At 39.5% G+C, this 19,045-nt stretch overlaps 2 protein-coding genes across 5 annotated transcripts in view; both read left to right on the plus strand.

Moving 5' to 3' along the window:
• The window catches only part of LOC306852915 (protocadherin Fat 4-like), a gene marked incomplete at its 3' end in the record, with an annotated part of 273,486 nt that overhangs the window by 8,397 nt on the left and 246,044 nt on the right, over nucleotides 1-19,045 (plus strand). The window contains exons 4-8 of the mRNA XM_079390033.1: nucleotides 509-2,842; nucleotides 15,457-15,580; nucleotides 17,036-17,059; nucleotides 17,297-18,037; nucleotides 18,110-18,273. Coding sequence (XP_079246159.1) covers nucleotides 509-2,842; nucleotides 15,457-15,580; nucleotides 17,036-17,059; nucleotides 17,297-18,037; nucleotides 18,110-18,273 — 3,387 coding nt within the window. The remainder of the gene's footprint in view (nucleotides 1-508; nucleotides 2,843-15,456; nucleotides 15,581-17,035; nucleotides 17,060-17,296; nucleotides 18,038-18,109; nucleotides 18,274-19,045) is intronic.
• On the plus strand, nucleotides 3,461-14,898 carry LOC306853483 (protocadherin alpha-C2-like). 4 transcript variants are annotated; one of them, XM_079390940.1, is made up of 3 exons: nucleotides 3,461-5,998; nucleotides 10,569-10,604; nucleotides 11,972-14,898. In XM_079390940.1, the coding sequence occupies exons 1-2, from the start codon at nucleotides 3,593-3,595 to the stop codon at nucleotides 10,578-10,580; spliced, it is 2,418 nt and encodes an 805-aa protein (XP_079247066.1). In that variant the 5' UTR covers nucleotides 3,461-3,592; the 3' UTR covers nucleotides 10,581-10,604; nucleotides 11,972-14,898. The 4 variants fall into 4 exon arrangements, with proteins under 4 accessions (XP_079247066.1, XP_079247064.1, XP_079247067.1 ...); XM_079390941.1 differs by lacking the exon at nucleotides 3,461-5,998 and adding an exon at nucleotides 6,247-8,920; XM_079390938.1 differs by lacking the exon at nucleotides 10,569-10,604.

Consider the following 19,045-nt stretch of genomic DNA (forward strand, 5'->3'; position numbering starts at 1 on the left):
TTAGCACACTGTTTTGAAATTTACCTAACTTGCTCTTGTAATTTGCTTTTGTTTGTATTTATGAAACGCTTTATTATAGGTATTCAGATTTGTTCCACTTTATTTTAAAGTTTTTGATTCATACCTGAACTAACGTAATACTATTTTAAAATACTTCTAATTTTACTTTCACTGCACTCCTCGCTCCTGTGCGCATAGAGTCGCTGTCCACCAAGAAAATACTTTTCTAGTCATACTGCCATCGTCGCCATTGCTGATTCTTCATCTGTGGGGAACATTGCAGTCTTTCTTTCAGGCAGGACTATTCGCTCTCTCTCTCTTGGTTCCAGTTGTATTTTCTTACATGTCATTGCGCGAATTATTTTCTTGAAACAATTCCACGTTTTGGAACTCTTTGGACCCGCTTTCTGTGTGCACTATAAGGAAATTCAAAACAATGGAACCGAAAGCACGGCTTTGGTTCAGGTACGTCTCGATCTTCGTATTCCTTCTTGCGGCTGTGTTTAAGACAGCATCTGCTGTTACTCACTACACAGTTCCAGAGGAGATGGACGAAGGGTCTGTGGTTGCAAATTTGGCGTCTGATTTGGGATTGGATTTGCAAAGCCTTAGTAAACGTAAAATACGTTTGGATGTCGTCGCAAATAAAAAATATCTTGACGTTAACAAAGATACTGGGGAGCTGTACATTTTAGAAAGGATTGACAGAGAGAATCTGTGCACATCAAAATCAGCCACAACATGCGTTCTTAAAGTGGATGCCACATTAGAGAATCCTATTCGAATGTTTAATATTGAACTTGAAATAATGGACATAAATGATAACGCGCCACGTTTTCGTCGGGATACTATGCATTTAGACATATTAGAGGCAACAGCAATAGGGGAGAGGTTTTCCCTCACTAATGCTGTAGATCCCGATACAGGATCAAATTCCGTAAAGACTTACTATCTCACTGAAAGCGACCATTTTAGTATTGAGATTCAGACTGGACGAGACGGATCCAAGTTTGCTGACTTGATTCTGAAAAAGTCATTAGACAGGGAAAAACAAGCTTCACATAATCTTATACTAACTGCTGTGGATGGAGGAGTCCCCGCGCGCTCTGGCACTGCTAGCATTATTGTGCGCGTTCTGGACACTAATGACAACGCCCCTCAATTCGATAAAGACAGTTATACTATAAATCTAACAGAAAACGCACCTATTGGAAGCCTTGTAGTGAAATTAAACGCCACTGATAAAGATGAAGGAACGAATTCCGATATATTTTACACTTTTAGTCTGTATACTTCAGAAAAAACGCAGCAGACATTCAGTCTGAACCCCGACAATGGAGAAATCAGAGTAAAAGAAATGATTAATTATGAAGATTTCAGGATTTATGATATGGAAATTATAGCAACAGATAAAGGAGCTAATAGTCTCTCTGGAAAGTGTAAAGTTAAGATTTTAATCACAGATATGAATGACAATTATCCTGAAATTTCTATAAAATCATTCTCAAGTCCAGTGAAAGAGGATATAGCTATAAATACAGTGATTGCAGTTGTTAGTGTGAATGATAAAGATTCAGGAGAAAATGGACAGGTAGATATTCATATTTCTGGTGATTTACCTTTTTCGCTCAAAGAATCATCTGATAATTATTATGAATTATTAGTTTCAGAACCGTTAGACCGTGAAAAGGTTCCAGAATATGACATCACTATTACCGTGACTGACAGGGGTAACCCGCCGTTATCTGATAATGAAACTATAACTTTAGAGCTACTGGACGTTAACGACAATGTTCCTCAGTTTCCACAGACATTCTACACGATACCTGTTATGGAGAATAACGCGCCTGGAGCTTTACTGAGCTCTTTAACTGCTATAGACCCAGATCTCCATGAAAATCAGTATTTAGTCTATTTTATCATAGAGAAAGAAATAGTGAACACCTCCATGTCCATGCTGTTCTCCATTAACCCAGAGAACGGGAATCTTTACGCGCTAAAGACGTTTGACTATGAGATAGAGAAGGAGTTTCTTTTCCACATCGAGGCCAGAGACTCTGGCGTTCCTCCGCTCAGCAGTAACGTGACCGTTCACATTATTATCATGGATCAGAACGACAACACACCGCTTATAGTGTCTCCATGGCGCGCGCACGGCTCGGTGGTGGAGGAAAAGATTCCGAGATCCACCGATAAAGGGACTCTGATAGCCAAAGTCATCGCCATAGACTCTGATTCAGTGCACAACTCTCGAATCACGTACCAGTTTCTCCACAACACTGACGCGACATTATTCAGCTTGGATCAATATAACGGAGAGATCCGGACCATGAGAATGTTCAGTTACAGAGACTCGCGCCACCAGCAGCTGGTTGTGATCGCCAAGGACAACGGAGAGCCCGCGCTCTCTGCTACAGTCACCATCAAACTGTCCACGGTGGAGACCGCCCTTAAAACCTATGCTGACATGACCGAGGTGCCTTTGGGATATGACATCTTCTCTGATTTAAACCTGTATCTGGTGATCGGACTGGGCTCTGTTTCATTTCTTTTACTCATCACTATATTGGTCACCATCGTGCTGAAGTGTCAGAAAACGAAGCCCAGCAAAGCGGCTCCTCCGAGCAGGAACAGTGTGATCAGCGAGAGGAACTCGACCATCGCGGATTCCACTCTGGTCTCCAACGATGCCTACTGGTACAGTTTATTTCTGGCAGAGACCAGGAAAGGAAAGCTGGTGGTCAGACAGCCTGTGCCAAAGGGATCGAGATACATCGTGTCCAGTATACCGAGGAGCACAGGTCTGTCCGAGACCAGCGACTCAGCTGCTTCTACTCTACAGGTAAGCACTGCCACATGGCGAATAATAATAATAATAATAAAAACAAATCTAATCTAAGTTATGGATTTTTTTCCCCCGGTCAGATGAAATTTCCTTTTAGGTTAAACTTTGCGCAAGCGTATTTGCTTTTATTTTGCTTTAACTTACCAATAAATCTGTTCAGGAGGTAGATAAATAATATTTTGCATCAATTTTACGCTTTGCAATTAAGTTATTTATTCTTCAGAGACAATTCAGCTGAATTCAACCTCTAAATGTTTCTTGCGTTTAATTAGGAGACTTGCGTTAATCACCTGTGACATAAAGCATTTTTATTAGCACAGTGTTTTGAAATTTACCTAACTTGCTCTTGTCATTTGCTTTTGTTTGTATTTATGAAAAACTATATTATAGGTATTCAGATTTGTTCCACTTTATTTTAAAGTTTTTGATTCATACCTGAACTAACGTAATACTATTTTAAAATACTTCTAATTTTACTTTCACTGCACTCCTCGCTCCTGTGCGCATAGAGTCGCTGTCCACCAAGAAAATACTTTTCTAGTCATACTGCCATCGTCGCCATTGCTGATTCTTCATCTGTGGCGAACATTGCAGTCTTTCTTTCAGGCAGGACTATTCGCTCTCTCTCTCTTGGGTCCAGTTGTATTTTCTTACATGGCATTGCGCGAATTATTTTCTTGAAACAATTCCACGTTTTGGAACTCTTTGGACCCGCTTTCTGTGTGCACTATAAGGAAAATCAAAACAATGGAACCGAAAGCACGGCTTTGGTTCAGGTACGTCTCGATCTTCGTATTCCTTCTTGCGGCTGTGTTTAAGACAGCATCTGCTGTTACTCACTACACAGTTCCAGAGGAGATGGACGAAGGGTCTGTGGTTGCAAATTTGGCGTCTGATTTGGGATTGGATTTGCAAAGCCTTAGTAAACGTAAAATACGTTTGGATGTCGTCGCAAATAAAAAATATCTTGACGTTAACAAAGATACTGGGGAGCTGTACATTTTAGAAAGGATTGATAGAGAGAATTTGTGCCCAATTAAATCGGTCACAACTTGTCTGCTTAAAGTGGATGCAACATTAGAGAATCCTATTCGAATGTTTAATATTGAACTTGAAATAATGGACATAAATGATAACGCGCCACGTTTCCGACGAGATACAATGCATTTAGACATATCAGAGGCAACAGCAATAGGGGAGAGGTTTTCCCTCACTAATGCTGTAGATCCCGATACAGGATCAAATTCTGTAAAGACTTACTATCTCACTGAAAGCGACCATTTTAGTATTGAGATTCAGACTGGACGAGACGGATCTAAGTTTGCTGACTTGATTCTGAAAAAGTCATTAGACAGGGAAAAACAAGCTTCACATAATCTTATACTAACTGCTGTGGATGGAGGAGTCCCCGCGCGCTCTGGCACTGCTAGCATTATTGTGCGCGTTCTGGACACTAATGACAACGCCCCTCAATTCGATAAAGACAGTTATACTATAAATCTAACAGAAAACGCACCTATTGGAAGCCTTGTAGTGAAATTAAACGCCACTGATAAAGATGAAGGAACGAATTCCGATATATTTTACACTTTTAGTCTGTATACTTCAGAAAAAACGCAGCAGACATTCAGTCTGAACCCCGACAATGGAGAAATCAGAGTAAAAGAAATGATTAATTATGAAGATTTCAGGATTTATGATATGGAAATTATAGCAACAGATAAAGGAGCTAATAGTCTCTCTGGAAAGTGTAAAGTTAAGATTTTAATCACAGATATGAATGACAATTATCCTGAAATTTCTATAAAATCATTCTCAAGTCCAGTGAAAGAGGATATAGCTATAAATACAGTGATTGCAGTTGTTAGTGTGAATGATAAAGATTCAGGAGAAAATGGACAGGTCGATATTCATATTTCTCATGATCTACCTTTTGCGCTTAAAGAATCATCTGATAATTATTATGAATTATTAGTTTCAGAACCGTTAGACCGTGAAAAGGTACCAGAATATGACATCACTATTACCGTGACTGACAGGGGTAACCCGCCGTTATCTGATAATGAAACTATAACTTTAGAGCTGCTGGACGTTAACGACAATGTTCCTCAGTTTCCACAGACATTCTACACGATACCTGTTATGGAGAATAACGCGCCTGGAGCTTTACTGAGCTCTTTAACTGCTATAGACCCAGATCTCCATGAAAATCAGTATTTAGTCTATTTTATCATAGAGAAAGAAATAGTGAACACCTCCATGTCCATGCTGTTCTCCATTAACCCAGAGAACGGGAATCTTTACGCGCTAAAGACGTTTGACTATGAGATAGAGAAGGAGTTTCTTTTCCACATCGAGGCCAGAGACTCTGGCGTTCCTCCGCTCAGCAGTAACGTGACCGTTCACATTATTATCATGGATCAGAACGACAACACACCCCTTATAGTGTCTCCATGGCGCGCGCATGGCTCAGTGGTGGAGGAAAAGATCCCAAGATCCACCGATAAAGGGACTCTGATAGCCAAAGTCATCGCCATAGACTCTGATTCAGTGCACAACTCTCGAATCACGTACCAGTTTCTCCACAACACTGACGCGACATTATTCAGCTTGGATCAATATAACGGAGAGATCCGGACCATGAGAATGTTCAGTTACAGAGACTCGCGCCACCAGCAGCTGGTTGTGATCGCCAAGGACAACGGAGAGCACTCGCTCTCTGCTACAGTCACCATCAAACTGTCCACGATGGAGACCGCCCTTAAAACCTATGCTGACATGACTGAGGTGCCTTTGGGATATGACATCTTCTCCGATTTAAACCTGTATCTGGTGATCGGACTGGGCTCTGTTTCATTTCTTTTACTCATCACTATATTGGTCACCATCGTGCTGAAGTGTCAGAAAACGAAGCCCAGCAAAGCGGCTCCTCCGAGCAGGAACAGTGTGATCAGCGAGAGGAACTCGACCATCGCGGATTCTACTCTGGTCTCCAACGATGCCTACTGGTACAGTTTATTTCTGGCAGAGACCAGGAAAGGAAAACTGGTGGTGAGACAGCCTGTGCCAAAGGGATCGAGATACATCGTGTCCAGTATACCGAGGAGCACAGGACTGTCCGAGACCAGCGACTCAGCTGCTTCTACTCTACAGGTAACTTGAACTGCATAAAATACATTTGAATTTTAAGTTCAGTATTTTTTTAAAGTTATATTTTTGGGCTTAAGTTCCGTATTTTTTTTTTTTTTTTTTTTAATAACGTAGTGCTCTTTTATTTCATTTTGATTGTGTTTTCTTTTTTTTTAGTCGACACATTTCTGCTCTGATCATGAAAATGAGTTACGAATGTTATTTTGCATTTATTTTATATTTTTGTGGTAATTCTTCAAAACATACGCAATGGGTCGCTGTGCCCCAACAAAAACGACGATTTACATTTATTTATTTATTCAGTAGTCGCCATGACGGTTCATATTCACCATCGAGTCTTTATGTAAAAGCGTGTGGGGATGCAAGTGCTTCTGCTGGCTTTCTTCATTGAATAACACTGTGCCACTTCCGTAGAACGCAGGTGGAAACTAAGTCAATATTGGAATCTGCAGAACGTCTCGCATTTGCTATCAACCTTGTTAAGGACAGCTGTGTTTTGGTCTCGCAAAGACAACAAGCTGAACAGACAGAATGGATGCGCAGCCTACAATGATGAAGTTCGTCGCAACATTACTTCTGCTTTCGGCACTGGTTTACACGGCGTATTCTGTCACCCATTATTCTATTCCGGAGGAGATGGAGGTAGGCTCTGTGGTTGCTAATTTGGCTGCAGATTTAGGAATCGATATGCAAACGTTAGGAAGACGAAAAATCAGATTAGATATCCTTGCAAACAAGAAATACTTAGATGTGAACAAAGGCACTGGTGAGTTGGTTATTTTGGAGCGCATTGATAGAGAATATCTCTGCACATCTAAAACAGTTTGTTATTTAAAAATGGAAGTCATACTTGAGAACCCAGTTCGTATATTTAACATTGAATTGGAAATAATGGACATTAACGACAATGCGCCTTACTTTCGTAGGGATACGATTAATTTGGACGTCTCTGAATCTACTGCTGTTGGAGAGAGGTTTTCTCTAAGTAATGCGGTTGACCCTGATATTGGTTCAAATTCCATTAAAAGCTATCATTTGAGTGAGAGTGCAAACTTTGATATTGAAATACAGACAGGGAGGGATGGTTCAAAATTTGCTGATTTAATATTGAAAAAAGCTTTAGATCGCGAGGAGCAGACCATTCATAATCTTATACTAACTGCTGTGGATGGAGGAGTCCCCGCGCGCTCTGGCACTGCTAGTATTATTGTGCGCGTTCTGGACACGAATGACAACGCCCCTCAGTTCGATAAAGACAGTTATACTATAAATCTATCAGAAAACGCACCTATTGGAAGCCTTGTAGTGAAATTAAACGCGACAGATAGAGATGAAGGCTCCAATTCAGATATCTCTTATTCTTTTAGTCTGTATACATCTGAGAAAACACAGACAGCATTTGAATTAAAGCCTGACAGTGGTGAAATCCGAGTAAAAGAAATGATTAATTATGAAGATTTCAGGATTTATGATATGGAAATTATAGCAACAGATAAAGGAGCTAATAGTCTCTCTGGAAAGTGTAAAGTTAAGATTTTAATCACAGATATGAATGACAATTATCCTGAAATTTCTATAAAATCATTCTCAAGTCCAGTGAAAGAGGATATAGCTGTAAATACAGTGATTGCAGTTGTTAGTGTGAGTGATAAAGATTCAGGAGAAAATGGACAGGTCGATATTCATATTTCTGATGATTTACCTTTTGCGCTTAAAGAATCATCTGATAATTATTATGAATTATTCGTTTCAGAACCGTTAGACCGTGAAAAGGTACCAGAATATGACATCACTATTACCGTGACTGACAGGGGTAACCCGCCGTTATCTGATAATGAAACTATAACTTTAGAGCTGCTGGACGTTAACGACAATGTTCCTCAGTTTCCACAGACATTCTACACGATACCTGTTATGGAGAATAACGCGCCTGGAGCTTTACTGAGCTCTTTAACTGCTATAGACCCAGATCTCCATGAAAATCAGTATTTAGTCTATTTTATCATAGAGAAGGAAATAGTGAACACCTCCATGTCCATGCTGTTCTCCATTAACCCAGAGAACGGGAATCTTTACGCGCTAAAGACGTTTGACTATGAGATAGAGAAGGAGTTTCTTTTCCACATCGAGGCCAGAGACTCTGGCGTTCCTCCGCTCAGCAGTAACGTGACCGTTCACATTATTATCATGGATCAGAACGACAACACACCGCTTATAGTGTCTCCATGGCGCGCGCATGGCTCAGTGGTGGAGGAAAAGATCCCAAGATCCACCGATAAAGGGACTCTGATAGCCAAAGTCATCGCCATAGACTCTGATTCAGTGCACAACTCTCGAATCACGTACCAGTTTCTCCACAACACTGACGCGACATTATTCAGCTTGGATCAATATAATGGAGAGATCCGGACCATGAGAATGTTCAGTTACAGAGACTCGCGCCACCAGCAGCTGGTTGTGATCGCCAAGGACAACGGAGAGCACGCGCTCTCTGCTACAGTCACCATCAAACTGTCCACGGTGGAGACCGCCCTTAAAACCTATGCTGACATGACTGAGGTGCCTTTGGGATATGACATCTTCTCCGATTTAAACCTGTATCTGGTGATCGGACTGGGCTCTGTTTCATTTCTTTTACTCATCACTATATTGGTCACCATCGTGCTGAAGTGTCAGAAAACGAAGCCCAGCAAAGCGGCTCCTCCGAGCAGGAACAGTGTGATCAGCGAGAGGAACTCGACCATCGCAGATTCCACTCTGGTCTCCAACGATGCCTACTGGTACAGTTTATTTCTGGCAGAGACCAGGAAAGGAAAGCTGGTGGTGAGACAGCCTGTGCCAAAGGGATCGAGATACATCGTGTCCAGTATACCGAGGAGCACAGGACTGTCCGAGACCAGCGACTCAGCTGCATCTACTCTACAGGTAGGCTTATGTACCGCCAACAGGTGAATTAGTTCTTCAAAGAAGCCAAATAACAGTGTATAAAGTTTGACTGTTCAGCCTTTAGCCAAACACTTTTGAAGCCCACACTATTCTCTCTGAGATGCTTATATTCATCTTCTGCCTTTCAAGTGCACATTCACATTATATTTTCCAAGTTTCCTACCTTGTGAAGTTATGCTAAAGTTCAAAAGGGAGTGTTTTTCAGTTGTTCTTAGCACATCTTCTCTTGAACTTTAAGAGTGTGTATATGTGCATTTTTTTTCTCTTTCTCTTTCTTCTGGACTCATTCCAGTACTCCACTTCATTTTCTTTTCTTAAAAGTTCACATACACTTTTAAATACATATGCTTATATTTGTTCAGACAAAATGACAGAAGTGAACATTGCCGCCTTGCAAATGTTTGTGTGTTTTTGCTGTGCTTGTTCTAATTCTACAATTCTACAGCCCCTATCTTACCTGTTGTACATATACTCTCAGCTTCCCTCTAGCAGTGAAAGAGATTGTCTCTGTGTGTGTGTGTGTGTGTGTGTGTATGAAATGTAAATTTGTGCAAGCGTATTGCGTGACGTGTTGCTTCTCTCTCAGAGCTGGTTGACCTACTTTTCTGACCTGCTGCTGCTGTTTCACCTGCAGTTCTGGTGTTCATAAGCCTATGTGATAAATTTGTTCTTAAATCTCTTTGTTTGTCTCCCATGTTCCAAGTTTCTTTTTTTTTACACACAGACACACACACACACAAACACAAACACAAACACAAAGCAAACTACAGTGGCTCCACGAATATTTGGATAGTTCAATCAAACTTTGGCAGTTGCTGCTTGGTTTGCATGAGTTTTATTGCATAAACGAACAAAGTATTGTCTTTTAATATTTTAAAGTGTGGCTTAAGTATCCAAAAATTTTTTGGGTCCACTGAGTTTCATTGCATTGGCATAAATCCCTTGCAGTAACACTTGTTGTGCAACGTCAAGCAATGAACATTTTTTAAATTTTATTTTTGATTTATTTTCCATAAATGTAGTGCATATGGATAAATAATGTTTTATTTACTGAACATGATAAATTGCTATTGTTTTATTTGTATGATCATGATTTTTTTTCTTTAGCATTTGTTAAACTTGTTCTCTTTTGTTAGAGAGTCTTACCTGAAGGACAGGTAAGTCATTGAAAGACAAAATGAGAAAGTCTTTAACTTTTCATTTTTTGTGCAGTCCTTTTTTCACGTAAACAATGTTTAAATCAATGTTTTAATCTGTCTCTCCTCTCGTTCTCTCATTCTTAGTGCTTCTTAGTGAATTGTATAATGTAGATTGTTTTGCTTAATTTGTAATGCATTAACATTTTTTCACATTGTGTCACAGGTTACCTGGAGTTCCTGTAATTCAGACAACAATGTTTAAAGAGAGGACAACAGACCATTTGATCTGTCTTTTCTTGATTTGATTTGTTAGTGCACTGTATTAAAAAAACAAAAAACAAAACAAGCTTAGACTGGTATAAATAAGTAACAATCAATGTGAATTGAGGTTGTGTTGACAGAAAAGTGTTCAGTGAAATTCATCAAAATGATTGTGCTGAAAGCTAAATATTGAAATGTATGTCTCTGTTTTTGTTTCCGTTTTAAAGTACTCAAAATGAACGAGGTCCCCTCTCCCGCTGGAGGTATGCAGTCCTGACTTCACCATTCTCTCGATTTCTGGAGCGCCTGATCCCAGGGCCCATTGACCTTTACTGAAATATATGTGACTCTGTGTGTTTCTCTTTGTGGTTGGTGGTTTTTGTCAGTGGAGTTTGCCTTGTCCTGTTGTAGGAGGAGCCAAGGAGCCAATTTAACTGAATTAAAATCAGTTTTGTTCAGTTTAGATGCAGATAAATGCTTCAGCAGGTCAACATCAACACTCAGTTTGACATTTCACTTGGTCTTCTGAGCTTTTTAGATGTACAGGCTGCTATATTTATACTTTGCAGTCTTTATTTTTTCCTACTTGTGGAACGCAATTGTTAAACTGAAATCCTTAAATCTGCAGTTTTTCTTCAGTGCAAATTATGTTATGCAGCCTCACAAACCCCACCTTTTATAGACAGCTGTGACCAGCAGACGTACTAATAATAACTGATTCTCTGTGGTTTGATTGACAGTGGCTGGGGGTGAGAGTGTTGCTCATATAAACTTTTCCTGCCAAAATACATTACTAAATCAGTTACAGTTCATACAAAATTTAAAATAGATTATTTACTCACCCTCATGTCCTTCCAAACTCAAATTATTTTATTTGTTTTGTGGAAGAATGTTTATGCTGCTCTTTTTCTCTACAATGGAAGTTACAAGCAATGGAGGCTGTCAAATTTCCCCAACAAATATTTAAAACCAAGTGATTATTATCTTTAAATGTTAATGTCTGTTTTCATTCACTTTCATAGTCTGAAAAAAAAAAAACATCTTGGACATTTTTATCTTTTTGTGTTCCACAGATGAAAAAGTCAAAGTTTTGAAATGACATGGGTTAGTAAATGACAGAGTAATGTTCGTTTAAACACCGATTAGGAAGATTGTTTTTAGCAAATATGGCTCTAGTGCATGATCTGGTTTTTAATGATATATGTACTGACTGTTCATATACTAAACATTATGAGCTCCTAAGCCTGTTTGTTGGATGGTTTGTCTACTTGTGTGTTTGAATGTTTGGTGAATTGACTGGTGGATTCTAATTTCACATACTGTTTCTGTTGAATTTCTCTTCACAAATGAATCAGAGTGATGCAAAACAAATTACAACCACCCAGTTTTCAGCCCGCTGCCCTTCCATCACCCCAACCACCCTCACCTGATATCTGAGCATGGTTCTTATTGATCAACCCACCCCCACCGACACCTGTCAATCAAACCAAGGTTCCACCTTCCGTTTTGCCTGAAGCCTTTAAGTGACAGGCCTTGGTTGCATGAGATGTGTTCAGATTCTGGCCTCTCACTAAGTGAGTTATATCTGAAGTTTAGCCTCTTACATACAGTTTTTCTTTCTTGTTGACAGGCATCCACCACCACCAGCAGCAGTTCCACCTGAGGATCCTCCCAACCATATTGCCGGAGCAACGTATGAAAAACGTTCCATCAACCTGCATGTCTGTCCACCTGTATCCATCATATTCCCCTGCACCATCATACAGAGATGAAACCAACCCTGAACGATGCCTACATCTTCACATCAGCGTTCGGAGAGTTTGCCCAGGTCTGACCAGAGGAATGACGAAGATCTTTTGCTTATGATACTAAGAGATACTCTTAAACCTGACCGGTCAAGATTGGACTTGGACTGGATCTGTGAGCACGCACACACACACACACAAACACACACACACACACACACATGCATATCTTCAAACAGCACAGCTCATGTCTTTTTCAAAGAAACTGTTCCGCAAAACCAGTATGCTTGTGTTTGCATGGTTAGAGTTCCACGTTATATCTTCGTTATATTTAGTGACTGGTAAAGACATTGGGGAGAGAAATTATTAACAGAATATTCTCATATGAACTGGTGTGGACATTGAATTGCAAAAAAAATACCACTCTTAATACTAATGACAAATGAGATTTTTTTGCAATGTGAATGATATTAAACAAGCACAAAGCGGATTAAATGATTCAGCTATGTTGAGAGATGGAGCGTGGAACTTTTGCTAGACTGAATTTGGACACTGAAAGCTTCTCTTTCACTGCAATGGATGTATAAAGCCTTTCTTATGTGTTTCCTTGGATCTCATATAGACTTCTATCAGAATAATGCAAGTATTATCCAGTGTATTCAGAAGAGGTCACAGCAAATTTGATTTGTTGTGCCGTATAGTCTTTGCTTATCTCTGTAGTGTTGTATTATGTCTGTATTGCTGTTGTGTCGGTAATTTTACATTTCAGTATGTAAAGAATCAAGTTGAATCTAAGCACTGATCTGACTCGGAAAGTGTAGAGTATCGTTGTAGTTATGATCTCTACTAATATGATCATAGAGTGTAGTGGAGGCTGTAAAATCACTACTCGCTTCCTCTGTGGTGTCTGGTGACATTCATGAATGCACAAACGCAGACACAGCACAGTGATGTCATAGTGCAGACATCTGAAGGTCACAGCGGTTTCTAAGATAAGTTTAGGACATTCATTAGCCTCTCCCTGATGCCCAATATTTCTGTCTCAGATAACAACCCACTGACTTCTAATAGAGACTGTTAAACAGTGAGTTCCTTCATTTTGTCCTTTATAAAAACACCACAGTATTTCAGAGATAAAGACTTGCATCAACTATCAGACTTCATTAAATCTTTGAAATAAGGCTAAATGTAAAGAGCACTCAAGGTGGTGGATGGGTTTTATTTGCTTTAAAACAAGAAAAGATGAGAACTGATAATGTTTACTTATCAAATGTATAATTATCTAATATTATGAAATGTATTTAATATTCATTGAAATGCTTTGGGGAAAAAGTGAAAATAGATATGCACTAGCCAAATATTCTTTTTTTTTCAATTCCTGGTGTTAAAATTATGTATTAATATTAATGCATTAATATAAACGTTCATATTTCTGCTTTTTTATTGTTGACATTTTGTATTTGCTGCCTATATCAGTTGTGCAATATATGGACATCAATATTTTATTTCAGTGAACAATATGGTATTGTTGTTTTTCTGATAGTTTCCAGGCTTTCTGCAGTGCCATTTATTCCTAACTTCCTGAGGGTATGGCAGTTTTCCCAGGCAGGTCAAAAGGTCAGGGTGTCATGGGGTCAGTTTAGTGACCGGCTCACTCTGGAATGCACAACATGTGCGTTTTGTCAAAGTAATGCAACATTACAAAATACATCTGCCCAGTTCTCATTTGATTTTCTGTTTTAGAGAAACAAATACTGGATGTTTACATGTGGTATTTTAAACAGGAAGTAATCATTTTAAGGAGGATTGGCTAATGCTCAGACATGAGCAGTGTTGTAAGATAACATTGTGTGAGAAGATCAGAGAGAAAGAAATACATTTTAGTAGAATGACAAAATATTAAGGTTCAATATGTCTGTCAGTGTGAGCAGCTGTAAGTAGGTCACTCGTCTCTCACTGCACAGAAAAGTGGCTAGAATTAATTTACCCAAAAGCCTAATTTTGTGGTATAAAAATAGACTACCTATATACAGCACTGCCCTGTAGTCCCATATATTTCTTCTTCATTCCCCTGCTGTCCAACAGTTAAGAAAATGTTTTTCTAATTCATTTCCTGCCAGCATTTGTCCTCTAAAGCAGACAAACTACCTACTTAAAGCTGAATACATCCATGATCTGCCTCAGAGAAACTACCAGACCCTCTTTGTTCATGAGTATCTACTGATGTATTTGTACTGCATATTTACAATAGATAAAAACTTAATTGAAAATAATGTGATTTCTGTCATTGGCCATGTAATTCAGAAGTACATAACATGTGATGGGACATTGCATTTGTAATATGATTTCAGGTTTTAAATTACTTTTCAGTATGTGAGTAGCAATCAGCCTGTAGCCCAACTGAACACATGCACTGGAGTAAAAAATAAATAAATAAAAACATGTTGTTTGTACAGTATACTATTAGGGAAGAGAAAGACAGTGTTTATGATTATCACTTACCTACCTTCTGATCATCAGTGATACAAAGTGACCTACTGTGAAATATTAATCTTCTTTCTTTGCATGATTCTCATCTGTGTGGGGTGGTAGGTGAGTGTGCTTTTGTTTGGGTGGGTAAAGACGAGGTCATCACTTCAGAGGATGTAATGCATTGAAGAAAATCAGGCAGACCACATTTCATAGCTGCATTTTCATTTAGATGCAAAACTCACTATAAAACCACACTTGGATTATAATCACAAACTTTTTTTCTGTTAATTCTAACACGTTAAATATAAATAATAAAGCATGGCTCTGGTTCTTCTGTGATGTGTGTAAAAAAAAAAAAAAATGTAACTGCTCTTTGCTTCTCTTTTCCTCTTGACCCAGATTTCTCTCCTCCTGCCTTACAGCACAGAGAGAGACTGCAGCACTATTAAAATCTGCAGCAGCAGACACACATGCACACACACACACTTTTCATTTGTCATACATATTTGTCCTCAGCATTTTATCATAAAGGCCCAAACACACACACACACACACACAAAGATCCCTGTTGCCAGGCCTTCTCTAAACCACAATTCAGCTAACTGTCACAATCAAAACAACCATGAAACACTGCAGAGGAAACACTGCAGAGGAAAAAGGCCTCAATCTGAGAAATCCAGCTGACTGCTGGTTTCTAGGCAACGGGAACCTGTCTCTATAGCGACCGAACAAAAGACAGACGGTGGAACATGGGTTAAACAGGAGAAAATAATACAGTAGTATATGGAATGATAAAAATGTAAAATATGTTAAATGAATAAAAAAAAATTACAAAAAAATTGCAGTGTTGTAACTGAGATTTTTTTCGTGAGCGATGAATCTATTTGGTCTTCCTTAGGTCTTCCCAAACCCCTCCTTTCATTCACGCTTCCCTCTGGAGACCGCAATATTCAGCACCACGGACAGCGACCCACCTATCCAAATGCCCGTTGCCACGGTAACGGACTGCGGGCGGGGAGGGGGTGCATGATGCTGCAGCCTGTAATTTGATGCACAGACAAGAGGCTCAACTCGCCAGATCCGGGGATCTCGTATTAGCTGTGCAGTCTAAGTCAAACACACACTGTATAACACTGAAATGTATAATAATCTATGACTGCCTTTTTATGATACGAGAACATGTGTGATTGATGTGTATATTTGATCTCTACTACCACAGAGTACGTCCGTAAAAAAAAGAGCTTGAGATGTGATTCACTTCGCTCTGCCCCCTGGTGTCTGATATGAGGTTTGTGCATTAGAAACTCATACGTCAGAAGCTGTGATGGGAGGGAGAGCAGAACAAAAAAGTCGGGTGGGGCCCAGTTTGTCACGTGATTTGTGTAACTGAACCACAAGGTGTCACTGCTCACCATGCAGTTAGACACCAGAACACTGCCTTCTTATAAATTCTGCCTCATTTATTCTCTTAAAGCATTATAATTCATTATTTAAATGGGTATTTCAAGAAATAAAAAACTATGAAAGTTTTACTTTTTTTTCTTTTTTTTTTTTAAAGTACTCTTTTAGTGTAGTACATTTGGTGTTGTAATGCTTCCATTTTCACAATTATAAACTGTTTTTACTGTATAAACTGTATTATAAACTGTAATTGTAAATTGTATAATATTATTTATAATAATAATTTTTCATTTTTGGTCCACAATAAGGAAATTATGCAGTTCTACAAAATCGCAGTGAGTGGCGCTACAACACCAGTCACCTCTGACAGTCGTGTTCAGCAGATTCACTTCGTGGGCTGGCTTGCCAGACACCACTTTGGCTTTGAACAATGAACAACCACGACGATTTTAGATCTGTCTATTACGTTGTAATTTGCAATAGCATAAATGAGTTGACCATTTGCTAAAACTATTTTTTAGCGGAGTTCAGAGAAAGCATGGCGAACAAAAATAAACTAATATGCATGAGCAAGATTTTTTATCTGATGTGTCTGCTGTTCAGTTCCGGAAGAAATGCTGCCCAGATAAACTATTCCCTTCAAGAAGAATCAAAAACTGGAGTCACTGTGGGGAACATTGCAAAGGATTTGGGATTTGATCCGGTTTTACTGGAAAACAGGAATTTACGTATCATTGCGGGGACAAAGCACGAGCTCTTTCGGGTAAACCATAAAGACGGCGCTTTGTTTGTGAACCAGAGGATAGACAGAGAAGAGCTGTGCGCTAAAACCAACCCATGTCTCATTCATCTGAAAGCAGTGATAGAAAATCCACTCGAAATGCACCAGATATCAATTGACATTATCGATGTCAATGATAATCCACCGAGTTTTTTGGAGGAAAACTATAAATTGGAAATACTTGAATCTGCAATGACAGGGGCAAGATTTCAGTTAGAAACAGCGCACGACCCGGATATAGGCTCAAACGATTTGCAATCTTATAAACTGAGCCAAAATCTTTATTTTCGTTTAGAAACCGAAGACATGGGAGACGAAGGTAAGATACCTGTCCTTATTTTACAAAAACCTCTTGACAGAGAGAAAAGCGCAAGGCATAATCTAATATTAACTGCGACAGACGGTGGCAAGCCACAGAAATCAGCTACTGTGAATATTACAATTATTGTGTCAGATGTTAATGATAATACTCCCGTCTGTGATAAACAAAAATACACAGTGACTGTGAAAGAAAATGCCCCTGAAGGTACATTTCTGCTCCGCGTTAATGCTTCAGATTCTGATGAAGGACTAAATGGAGAAATTGAATATTCTTTACGGAACAAGTTCAGGAACGGAGCATCTGAGGTTTTTAATTTAGATGGTTTGACGGGGGAATTAAAGATAAAAGGTGGGCTAAATTTTGAGGAAAGGCAGGTTTATGAGCTAAAGATACTGGCTGCGGATAAGGGAGCCGTGTCTTTGTCTACACAGTGTAATGTGCTTGTAAATGTTGAGGATGTCAACGACAACCGGCCTGAGATTGATGTCACTTCCGTATCCAGCCACATTCCCGAGGATGCGCCTCCTGGGACTGTCGTAGCTTTGATGGGAGTCACAGACCTGGATTCAGGTATGAACGGAAAGATAGTTTGCTCTCTGCCTAAGGATATTCCTTTTGACCTCAAGCCGTCGCCTGATGGAAATTTTTATTCTTTGGTAACTAAAGAATACATTGACAAAGAATCGAAATCGTCTTATGATATCACTATAACAGCCAAAGATTTAGGAACTCCGTCGTTAACATCAACAAGATCCATTCACGTCGATGTCACTGATGTTAACGACAACAGCCCCACTTTTGCTGAAAGTCCATATACATTCTACGTGATTGAAAACAACAAACCAGGAGTTGCTGTTTTCTCATTGAGTGCAGCTGATATAGATGAAGGCGAAAACGCACGTGTATCGTATTCAATTGATCGAAAGAATTCAGACCAAACAATGACATCTTTCCTGAGTATTAATGAGGCGAATGGTACAGTTTACTCATTAAAGAGCTTTGATTTTGAGTCTTTAAAAACATTTAAATTCTTTGTTCTCGCCTCAGACTCTGGAGCTCCGTCTCTGAGCAGTAACGTGACAGTGAACGTGTTTATTCTGGATCAGAACGACAATGTTCCAGTGATCTTATATCCAGTCAGCGCTAACGGTTCTGCTGAGGGTGTGGAAGAGATTCCCCGTAATGTGAACGCAGGTCATTTGGTGACTAAAGTCAGAGCCTATGACGCAGATATAGGATACAACGGCTGGTTATTATTTTCACTGCAGGAAGTTAGTGACCACAGTCTCTTTGGTTTGGACCGCTATACAGGACAGATAAGGACCCTTCGCTCATTCACAGAAACAGACGAGGCCCAGCATAAACTGCTCATACTGGTCAAAGACAATGGGAACGTTTCTCTCTCAGCAACAGCGACTGTGATTGTCAAAGTTGTGGAGCCCAAAGAGGCTGTTGCAGCTTCTGATGTGAAAAACACAGTAAAAGACGAGGAGGAAAACAACTTGACATTTTATTTGATGATCACTTTGGGCTCGGTTTCAGTGCTTTTTGTCATCAGCATCATCGTGTTGATTGTAATGCAGTGCTCTAAATCGACAGACTATTCGTCCAAGTATTTACAGGATACAAATTACGACGGGACTCTGTGTCACAGCATCCAGTACAGATCTGGAGACAAACGGTACATGTTAGTTGGACCCAGAATGAGTATCGGCTCTACTATAGTCCCGGGCAGTAATGGAAACACTCTAGTGATCCCAGATCGCAGGAGGAGAGGTTCTGGAGAGGTAAGATGCATCTTCAATAATAATAGTTATTTTTTGAGTTTGCACATGTGTGTATGCCTGGGTTAATCAAACACACCTGATCAAGGTAATCGAAATATTTAGGACTATTTAAAAATGATGAACAGGTGTTGAATAAGGGTTGGAAGTGAACTATGCAGATCACTGGCCCTCCAGAACCGGAGTTGACCAGCCCTGG

Source organism: Barbus barbus, assembly GCF_936440315.1.
Source record: "Barbus barbus genome assembly, chromosome: 33".
NCBI classification, from domain to species: domain Eukaryota; kingdom Metazoa; phylum Chordata; class Actinopteri; order Cypriniformes; family Cyprinidae; genus Barbus; species Barbus barbus.

Excerpts from the sequence above, each read along its gene's own strand:
- LOC306853483 (XM_079390938.1), top strand. The coding sequence starts at position 3,593 with ATGGAACCGAAAGCACGGCTTTGGTTCAGGTACGTCTCGATCTTCGTA. Across the intron at positions 5,999-11,971 it reads CAGCTGCTTCTACTCTACAG|GCATCCACCACCACCAGCAG; the intron begins GTAACTTGAACT and ends TCTTGTTGACAG.